The 11,116-nt window shown below is 38.4% G+C and overlaps 1 protein-coding gene across 5 annotated transcripts in view; it reads right to left on the bottom strand.

Annotated features, from left to right (window-relative positions):
• Positions 1-380: 380 nt before the first annotated feature.
• The window catches only part of cep170bb (centrosomal protein 170Bb), a 55,352-nt gene continuing 44,616 nt past the window's right edge, over positions 381-11,116 (bottom strand). For 2 of the 5 annotated variants that reach the window (XM_067417414.1, XM_067417413.1), the window contains exons 9-20: positions 9,088-10,205; positions 8,605-8,781; positions 8,334-8,475; positions 6,523-8,217; positions 6,110-6,341; positions 5,835-5,994; positions 5,480-5,518; positions 4,877-5,008; positions 4,613-4,701; positions 2,601-2,694; positions 2,472-2,523; positions 381-2,369 (exon numbers count right to left, since the gene is read on the bottom strand). In XM_067417414.1, coding sequence (XP_067273515.1) covers positions 2,194-2,369; positions 2,472-2,523; positions 2,601-2,694; positions 4,613-4,701; positions 4,877-5,008; positions 5,480-5,518; positions 5,835-5,994; positions 6,110-6,341; positions 6,523-8,217; positions 8,334-8,475; positions 8,605-8,781; positions 9,088-10,205 — 4,106 coding nt within the window. In that variant the 3' untranslated portion in view covers positions 381-2,193. The remainder of the gene's footprint in view (positions 2,370-2,471; positions 2,524-2,600; positions 2,695-4,612; positions 4,702-4,876; positions 5,009-5,479; positions 5,519-5,834; positions 5,995-6,109; positions 6,342-6,522; positions 8,218-8,333; positions 8,476-8,604; positions 8,782-9,087; positions 10,206-11,116) is intronic. The other 3 variants (XM_067417415.1, XM_067417416.1, XM_067417417.1) reach the window with 3 other exon arrangements.

The following is an 11,116-nucleotide window of genomic DNA, read 5'->3' as shown; positions in this document are numbered from 1 at the left end:
TCACTTTAAGAACAATGTGCATAACTTTTAAATTGTAGCCTAAATAGTTTATACTTATACAAATAAGATATAAGTTTAACGTGAAGGACATGTATCATCCAGTGTCTTACGGTGTATGGTCTTAAGTCACAAATAAATAAAATGTTTGCTAATTTAGTTGTTACAGCACATGTAAAATTATTCAGAGGCCATATGAGTAGGATGGCCCCTACCTGGGGAAACTATGGATGTATAAATTATATCAAAATTATGATTTGTGTAATTGTAAAAGTCATCAATATTAAATAAATTCTATTTAAAATTTTGCATTCCTTTGAAGAATAATTGAATAACTTATGACCGACAACTTATGGCAGAATACCAGATAAAAGAGATTAGTCTGAAAGGTAAATGTATTCCATGATTTATTTACAGACATTTGAATATTTACATATTTTAATTGAAGATATGAAGATAGTAACACCTTAATTCAAATGTAATAATTTCACTCAATTATGCTATGGATTTTATTGAAAAGTGTCTAACATGTACATCTAAGTAATTGATTTATTGATTATATGAAGTATCAAAAAATAAAAAATAAATGACATCTCCACTCTGGGTGAATCCAGGGGGGCATCTTCCCCTTAACGGTCTCATTTGAACTCTAACCCAATGGTTTTCAACACTGTTCCTGGAGGACCTGGCTGTGCATCTAATCTTTCTAATATGTACAATTTCCTAAATAAAATACTAGTGTGATATTATTGTTGTGAAACTCATTCAGGATATTTAAACATCATTTTGATGCTTTTAAAACATTCAAAATCACAAATGCATCGAATATATGACACTTAAAGAATACGTGGCTAATGTAAACATGGGGGCGCAAGCCTGTTAAATCCAGCTGTTTTTTTGTTCTCACCAATGATAGCTCCATGTCATCCCAAATGAAAAACAATCACTTTGTTGCATACAATCATAAAAGCATATAATATATTTGGGCAGGATGAAGGTAACCCGTTTTTCAAGTTTTGGCCTGTAACACACAGCCACAACACTTCACAGCATCACAAATTACTCTATTATAATCTAGCAGCCGCTTGCACAGGATAACGTAAACAACCTAAACACTCCAGACATATGTGGTGTATTTGCAAAACTACAGTGGCCAGGATGGGACATGTTCGATTCACTTAGTTGTGATTTGTGGGGACACAGCATGGGCCACAACATATTAATGTGAGTCGATTGAATGAATGTGGCTGACATTAATTTAATTTGTACTCTTATATTATTCGTATATTACCTAAATATTATTAAATAGCATCAGTAGCCTTGAATCAAATAGTGAAATTTGTGTCAATTTCAGTGTTACCAAATCTGTGGTTTTCCAGTGGAATTGGGTTACTTTAAAATTGTTGCCATGGGTGGGTTATCTCATGGCTACCAGAAAAGAATGTAATTTCCTCAACATAGGCCACCTCATATGAGTGGCTACTACAAAAGTGAACCTAACATGCTCCCTCCCAGTCACCACACTAAACATGTATGCGAAAGGTTGATTACTTTTAACAATAATTTTGATTACTATTAACAATATATTTCGACTTGCTATATCTGGGAATTCAACAGTAACTATATTCTCAGAAGCAGCAATGTTCAATTAATAGCATTAAAGTCTGATAGCATTATATTTAAACCAACTAGTAAATCTTTTTTCTTTCTTTCTTTCTTTCTTTCTTTCTTTCTTTCTTTCTTTCTTTCTTTCTTTCTTTCTTTCTTTCTTTCTTTCTTTCTTTCTTTCTTTCTTTCTTTCGCAAAGCAAACTATGCCCTGTTGAAGACAAGCACTAGGCATTGTGTATTCACCTCTTTTTCATGCTGTAGATTTGTAGTAGCCAAGTGCATTGCATGATTGACAGTGAATTGAATGCTACAATGGTTTTCACCCAATGAAACCAAAACAGACGGCAACATAACCCTCGCATTCACTCAGTTATGAATGACACCATGGCATACAGTCATTCAAGCAAGCCAATGATTAAAACTGTTTAAAAGAACCATTTTTACAACCTACTTTAGCTTGTGAAGTGTGTCCGCAATCTTAGAAAAAGCATGATGCATATTTGCAACACAGATAGTCTCACAATACTTTTACAAATACGCCACAGATATGGCAGGCTCCAAAGAGATGTGCAGTTGTTTACTATGCTTATACTACATATCGCCCTCCATCGGGCCCTCTGGGACCTCGCTTTGCACTTGCATTGGCATTAGTAGAAGTGGTGCTGGTAAACTCCTTGGAAGAAGATTTGTGTTTTCTCCTGGGAGAAGTTGCCATAGGGGGCATGTTTAGGATTCCTCCAGGCTCAACAATAGTGTTGATCACTAAAGTATGGCAAAGACAAAACACAAATGGATATTGGAAAAGCCCCAAAATGCGTAACATTCATTAGGGGTCAAAGTTTAAGATAATGCTAATAAACTCACCCTCCAGTTGTCTCTGGACTCTTCGCAGTTCTTGGAGAATAGATGAGATTTCCTGCTTGCAAAAAAAGGTAAATAGATTACAAAATCTCTATTTTGTAAGACATTGTCTTTAATCAGAACAGAATTTACCTTATTAGATGTCTTAAGGATGGGAACCTCATTTTCAGCATTGATTTTTGCCTCTATTTCCTCCCAGACGTCAGTCTTGTTGTGAAACAGAACTCTAAAAGAAACAATATTTGTGGTACTATACAGACTAAACACCTTGGGCCTCATTTATAAAATGTTGCATAGAAACTGTCCTAAATTTAAATCTAAGATCATTTCTGAAACGTGTGTACGTGTGATTCCAAAAAATGAACGTACGCATCAAAAAGACACGCTCTTTTGCATGTGAAATCTATAAATTGCTAGTTATTTTGAAATTGTGCGCCGCTAAATGGTTTTTAGACCTCCGGCTAGCAAGCGCCAAGATAAAGAATTTGAGCAAGGCCGAAATATGGGTCCAGCTAAATAATGCTGAATCGTTGAACTTTAATGCCCTGTAATTATGCTAACATGTTTTTTAAAAAGCATGCAGGCTGTTTTATTTTGAACAAGTATAGCCTTTAAGGTTTTATTTTAATGTATTAATTTTTTTATACATTTTATTTATGTTTGCTGCATGGTTAAGGTATGCTAAATATCAGTCAAATCTGAATTGAGAACAACAACAAAAAAGAAACTGCTGGTTTACTTTTATATATACACTCACAATAAAAATAAAATATTGTGCTTTAATTAACTTGTGCATTCTACACTTTTTGTTTATGTATTAAAATTTTGTGTAAGCCTATTACATGCACTACACACACACACGCATGCACGCACACACGCACGCACGCACGCACACACACACACACACACACACACCTGGACTTTTGGACTTTTTAAAATGTTTTTAAAGAAGTCTCTTCTCACCAAGGCTGCATTTATGTTATACATAAAAAAGGTTTTTTTTTTTTTTTTTTTTTAAGCTGTAATATTATAAAACTTTTTAGGATTCTTCTATGAATAGAAAGTTCAAAACAACAGTATTTATCTGAAATAGACAGCGTTTGCAACATTCTACTACCCTTCAAATGTTTTGGATCAGTAAGAATGTATTTATTTTTTGGGGGAAAGAACTTAAAGTATTATTTAAGTTTATTTATTTATTCAGCAAGGATACATTATATTTACAAAGCTTTACATTTCATATAAAAGCTGTTTATTTGAACTTCCTAATCCTAAAAAAAATGGTTTTCAACATTGATAATAATCATAAATGTTTGTAGAGCATCAAATCATAATTTTAGAATGATTCCTGAAGGATCATGTGACACTGAAGACTGGAGTAATGATGCTGTACATTCAGCATTACATCACATAAATAAATTACATTTAAACATATATTTAAATAGAAAGTTAAATTGTAAATTAAATGGTTAAACTATTTCACAATAATAATGTTTTTCCTACATTTTGGATCAAATAAATGCATAGAGAATTGAAATAGATTTAGCTGTCAGGATAAATAACTATTAGGGACACTAACTATTATCAGGATAATAGTAATAATAATAATAATAATAATAATAATAATTATTATTATTATTATTATTATTATTATTATTATTATTATTATACTATAATTATTATTTCTGCTTATAGATTTCAAAATACCTGCGTACTCCGACTCTGCCACAGGGAAAAGTGCGTATGTCTGCTCAGACTCTGATGTGGCTGTAAGCACTTTTCCAGGTCAAAGTCAATTTTTATATTTATTATAAACTTTGCCATGTATTTTAGAGTACACACACTCTAAGATCAAATCTGTGCATATGCACGTTTTATAAAGGAGGCCCCTGTACACTTTGTTTGTGCATTTTGATGTTCTTTGTTTTAAAGAACATCATGTTTTTTAAGGTCTATTCACTTTGAAGCTATCTACTGTATATGCTAGTGAATGCCTAAAGGGGGACAAAGTCAATCTTTAGTAGATGCACAGTCTCTTTTGTGTGGTAAAAATCCCTTAATACCCCCTGCAACATCTAACAAGTTCATTATGGTTATGATGTATCTATTATTGACCTTTAAATAGGAAATATTTTACTTCATACTTCATTTTCTCTGCTAGTTGCTCCGTGTTCTCTCTGATAGCCTGGGAGAGCTGGGAGACTGGGTTCAACATAAGATTGTCCAAAATTACCTGTGATTAAATTAAGAGTTAAAGGTTAAAATAAATAAAAAATTATGCAAATGTAGTTTATCTATACCGTATCTGAGAGACACTGCCATTGGCTATGCAGGTTGTAACACCCTGAGCAAATGACTAATGGATCAGTTTATTAGTGTAATGAGCAAAGGATTTGACCAAATTTGACCTCTTCACGGTTCCAGGGACGCCGTCTGGAACTGTCATGGTCGTTCATATTTGAGTCCTGGTCTATTGGACTAGTTGAGCCTGGAGGAACCTTTTGATAGTTCAGACTTGCCTCGGGTATATGCTGTACCAGCTGCAGATTAATATGGGATGGGAAAGCACCAGTAAGAACATGTGGACATGACAATGGCAGGTTAAATTTTAATGCTAACAGATAAACATCTCTGAGCTCAGATTACATTTGAAGCTTCAGAGATAAAACTCTGGGTAAATATCTGTATGATCAAGCCAATTCAATTGTGAATAGCAAATGGTTATATGTTCACAGTCAACATAGCTACTTTGATCCTGATTCCTCCATAATATAACTGGACAATCTCCTTAATATGAACATTTTTGTGAACATACAGCCTTAAGAGTGAGTTTGTAAGTGAGGTTCCATGCATTAAGGAATTCCCTCATGCAAATAAATCAGTGAGACAGCAGTTTCAACAACAGGTTGGCAAAGGTGGACATCAGACAGCTGTTAGTACATTATTGGGTCACAGAGAAAGTATTTTAATTCTGGTCAACACTTGGTGATAATGAGTGATGAGCTCAGCACCTGAGGTAACAGGAACCTCTGTAATGATGCATATGGTCTCTGCACAAAAGAAAACATATACAACAAAACGTATGCAAAAATACAAACAAAAAAACCTTTTACCTTAATCCTTTTTGGACACAGTATAATTATCATGCGGTGTACCATGCTACTACACCATGACTCCAGACCGAGCATGCTTGGTTACTTTTGACTTTAGCATTTTATCTACTATCATTTTATCTTTCTCCTCATTGTGCTAATGAGTGTAACACAAACATTTGCATCATATTCTGCTTCATACCAAAAGGTAGTGGAATGGGCCAGTATATATGATGGGATGTCATTTAACCGAGCAAACAAACTTTAGGAATACCTCCTCTCTGGTTGAGATAGTGGATGCAGGGGTATTTGGCATGGAGCCTGGGGAAGTGGTAGCTCCTAGGCCTGAGGATGTATGGGAGTCACCATCCCCTGCTACATCATGGATTTCACGAGCAAGAATGGCAAGATCTTTGGCCAGGTCTTGACTCAGCCTAAAGGATACAAGTATAAATGGAAAATATTAAAATAAAATGCATCCATAAACACATTACACAATGCATATTGCACCACAACATCAAAAAAAAAAAAAAAAAAAAATCTAATAACCTGGCAATCTCAGCACTATGAGTAGACCAATTCTGGAAGTGTTCATTCTGAGTTTCGTCCTCTTCTGTTTCCAAAGAGCCACATTTTAGCCTCATTTGAACAGTCTTCTGTGGTGTCTGTGTCTGAGTTGAAGCTGAGGCATGGGAGCGTTTTTGCTTGGAGTTGGAAATAGTCTCAAACTCCTCCTCTGAGGTAGAGGAATAGTCTGAATCCTTTTGTCTACGGTGGGAACCTCAAGTTTTAAACGAAAAATAGGGAAATGTTTACATTTCTAATCAAAGTATCCTTTTCGTAATATGAAACAAAGTCACAATATTGTCAGTAATAAGGAGAAATTGCAAAGTTATGCCACTCCAATGATCTTGTCTAGAGGAACAGTATTTAGAGATTGAAGAGTATGGACAGATACTCACCAGCTGTGCTACTGTTTTTAACTTGGTTAGAGCGGGTACGAGTGGAGGAGTGTTTCCCTACTGATGCAGCCCCTTTGCTGGAAGCCTGCCTCACCTCACTTGAAGCCCCTTTCCTTGCACTGCTACTCGCCTCTGTAGGACGATTAGAAATGCCATGCTTGCTTGAGGTGGATTCATTGTCACTTGGAACAGTGAAGGATCTAGTGCGTTTCCGAGGCATGGCAAGAATGTCCAGCCTTGAGAGTTTCTTGCTTTCAGCAGGAGTCTTACTATGGTCGGAGCTCTGCGATGCACGGTCCGTCTCTGCACCCTCATTGTCTGAGGCCTCACCTAGTCGAGCTCGGCGGAGCATGGAGGCACGGGTTGGTCTTGGGGCTGAGAGGCTATTGGATCGGGTCAGCACCTGATGGCTTCCTTTGGTCACCTTACTGGGGTCCTCCTTCTGCACAGGTACAGTGATTTTTTTGCGACTGTTGGGCCGTGAACTTGACTCATGGTCAGAAGCAGCAGATTCATGCCACAGCTGTTGACCATGCTGACTATCCGAAAGGTCTAAAGAACCACGGTTACCAGCACTGCGACGAAGCTGGAGCCGACGACTTATTTCAGCTTTACTGGTATTATCTGCAGAGGCATGATTTCTGCGTTTTTCTGATAGCCGTTCACGGGCTGTAGGTTGCCTTGCTTTGTCTTGAGCAGGTAAACTAGACGATGATTTCTCCTTACGCAGGTCACTTGCAGATGTGCGCTTCTTAATTGCAGTGACAGGAGCATTTTTACTGCTGACCATGCTTACAGTACTGGCAGTATCAACATCTGAATCACCAGACAGGGAGTCCTCTTGTGCAGGAGAGCTTCCTGTTTTTGAGCGTTGACTAGACCCATGTAACTTCTCTTCGGGTGATGAAAATGATTTTTCTGCTTGTTTAGGAAAGGGAAATGTATCTTGGACAGTTTCTTCTGTATCCAAGCTTCTCAAAGCAGGATGACTAGAGATATGTGGTAGTTTCTTGACTTGAATGTTGTCACTTGGCCTATCTTTGGTAAAACTCTCCTGTCGGACAAATGATGTTGAGGTCTCTTTGGTGGGCACCACATCCCGGTTATGCTCCTGAAGGTTCGGGGCTGACGAGTTGGGCTTCACTGGACGCCTTGATTCATGGCCACTCAAATGTCGTATCAAGACTGTGGTTGGAGGTATCTTGGAAGAGCAGTCTCTCTCTGGCTGCGAAAGAATTTGAATTTTGGATGCATCTGACTTGCATGGACCATCTTCAGAACCAATATAAAATGAGGTGGGTTTAGGAGTGGGTGGTGGCATCTCTCTTAAACCTCTAGAATTATTTACATTTTCAGAAGGTGAGGGTGAATATCCTCTCTTTTCTTGGCTCCTTCCACTCCTATCAAGGACAGAGCTGTCATCTGAACGACTGGTGTCACTCAGACTGTCTGGGTCCACATCATCTTGGACACATAGCCTCTGAGTGCAGTCCTGCTGCTGTGCTAATCTGGAACCTTTCTCTGGTGGTTCATTGTCCAAGTTTGTTTCATGCCGAATCAAGATACTGGGTGTTGTGTTCTCCAGTTTTTCTCCTGGTGGAACCTGAGGAAGCAGTCGTCTGGTCCTGGAACCCTGACTGCCCTCTGATTCTGGCATATCCATGCTTTGACTAATCATTAATGTCACTCTATCATCTTCAAAATAGAAAAGAGTGAAAATAGTTATTTTGTTGGCTATTCAAAATAAAATCGAAATTTGTATCGAAATGCCTACTTATTTAAACTCTATTTGTGATTTTCAATGAAAATACCTCTGTCTGCAATACCTCTGTCTGCAGGCAAATTTTGGGGTGGAATTCCCATAGATCCTTGTATAGCCCCAGGATCACTATAAGCATCTGCTAGGCTGGCCCAGCGTGAGACCCATTTAGGACCTCCTACACCAGGATGTGCCTAAATCACAAAGGGCAACAACCAATAATCATAATTGCATTAATTGTTCACTATTCACTGACACTGTAAAGGTGACATTTCAGTAATGAAGGAAAGCACTGTTGTCAGAGCAGTACACAATTACAATACCTGCAGTGAGATGACTTGGTCCCCACCAAGGCACTGTGATGATGTCGACATTACATCAGCTGCCATACTGTGGCTATGACTAAAGAATAGTTGTTCATCTTTCCCATCATCAATCACAGGCCTATAAACTCCAAGAGTCTGACCACTATATTCTGGTGCATCTAAAACGCCAAACACCTGTGAAATGTGAACAAATATAATTTACCATATTCCTCAAACACTACTCAAACATTGTTCAGACCATATTGGTCAAACAGGTAGTGCACCCCAAATTCACACCAGCGGTTGAAACAGAAATTAAAATTTTGGACAACTCGAACATTGTACTCAGTACAATGATTTGAAAGTCAGACAGAGCCACAGCTGTTCACTGTTAAATAATATCTGTATAGTAAACTGGGATAAGAAAATTTTACACCAATAATAATAAACCATCTACATATTTCTTTCCCAAGAAAAAGATTTTAAAAAAGTATTTGTCACCTGGTCAATCATACTTCTAGCTTCCTCCACTTCCTTATCTTGTGACTCTGTCTCAATTGTGTAGGTACCAGCATCACTCAGACTGTCCTCCTCCTCAGTTCGTATCACCCTTGAGCCCTTAGTTTCAACACCACTAGCTAATAGTGGTGACAACTGGGGCATAGGTGACCCAGCTGAGCAAAGTGGTGAGGCACCAGAAACTGGACCCCTTCCAGGTGCTTGAGAAGAGTAGGAGACGGGGGAGGAAACTTGAAGAAGAGACTGGGATAATGCAGGTAGTTGAGAAGGAGAAGATGGGTAAGACACAGATGAGGGTTCAGATGGCTCTGCTGGGGATGGCAAAAAATTGTGTGATGGGGACATCATCACAGCTGGGGCAGACATGGGAGGTGGGGAAGTCTTTCCTGTATCCTTCAAGAACTCTGCAGCAAATTCCTGAGCAAGACTGGACTTCTTGCCCACACTCCCAAAAGGCTTTATGGTGATAGCTGGTGAAGAGCGAGATGAGGTCCCTAATAAAGATGTGCTAGTCCCATTGTCTTCTGTCTTCTCTCTCTTCAGTGAGCTTGATCGCTGTGAACCTCCATGACTTGAACCTTTTAGTGGAACAGTGAGTTGCTGTGTTGGAGGAACATGCCCATGCACAGATGCTGGTCTTTCCCCATGAGCCAGACATTTGCGTCTCTCTAGTTTGGCCTTCAATGCAGAGTAGGAGTCAGCATGTGCAGAGTTGTGGGTAAAGGACTGTGACCGCTTCTTTCTGGGATTATCATCAAAGAATTCAATAATGAAAGCCTGCTGGGTGTAAGGCTCTGGGGGAATGGGCTTAACCTCTGTCTGGTGAGGAGAAGAGGCTTCTTGTACAGGATGAGCTTCACTTTCATCAAGATCACCTTGATGGTGTTTGTGTGGTGAGATTGACTGAGGGTGGTGAGTTTTTTGCATTGAGACAGACTGCTGGGACAGGATTGATTCTGTTGGTTCAGATGTATTTGACTGAGCTGACTGGTGTGACTGTACAGATGATTGTGATTGCATTGAATGATGTGACTTGCTGCGTTTTCCTTTTATTACAGGGTCTTCTGAATCACTCTGGGTTCCATCTTCATGATGGTGTCCTATTAAGAGTACAAATATATAGTGTATGTTATTTCTGTCAATCTAATGCATGTGGTGCAAAAAAAATAAAATTATGTAATGTGTAATAACCCCTGCAATTAATCATTTATTGTAGCCTATATGCCAATTATATAATCAAAAGTTTTGCTAAAATGGTGACAATTAACACTTAATTGAATCTTCATGTTTTTTTTGCGAAGACAGCTAGCTTGCCTTGCTTAGACCTGTATATGCTTATTTCTTTTAATTTTGATGATTATAATTGACAACTTAAGAAAAAATTCAGTATCTCAGAAAATTTGAATATTACTTAAGACCAATAAAAAGAAAGGATTTTTAGAAAGCTTGGCCAACTGGAAAGTATGAACATAAAACGTATCAGCATGTACAGCACTCAATACTTAATTGGAGCTCCTTTGCCTGAATTACTGCAGCAATGCAGCATGGCATGGAGTCAATCAGTCTGTGGCACTGCTCAGGTGTTACGAGAGCCCAGGTGTCTCATAGTGGCCTTCAGCTCTTCTGCATTGTTGGGTCTGGCATAATCATATCTTCCTCTTCACAATACCTCATATATTTTCTATGGGGTTAAAGTCAGGTGAGTTTGCTGGCCAATTAAGAACAGGGATACCATGGTCCTTAAACCAGGTACTGGTTGCTTTGGCAATGTGTGCAGATGCCAAATACTGTGAAAATTATCTCCATCTTCATAAAGTTGGTCAGCATGAAGTGCTCTAAACTGGTATACGGCTGCGTTGACCTTGGACCTCAGAAAACACATTGGACCAACACCAACAGATGACAGGGCACCCCAAGCCATCACTGAATGTGGAAACTTTACACTGGACCTCAAGCAACGTGGATTGTGTGCCTCTCCTCTCTTCCTCCAGACTCTGTGACCCTGATTTTC

The sequence above is a fragment of the Pseudorasbora parva genome, chromosome 15 (genome assembly GCF_024679245.1).
Source record: "Pseudorasbora parva isolate DD20220531a chromosome 15, ASM2467924v1, whole genome shotgun sequence".
Taxonomy (NCBI): domain Eukaryota; kingdom Metazoa; phylum Chordata; class Actinopteri; order Cypriniformes; family Gobionidae; genus Pseudorasbora; species Pseudorasbora parva.
Note: the sequence above shows the minus strand (reverse complement) of the source record. Positions and strands in the feature narration are given on the sequence as shown.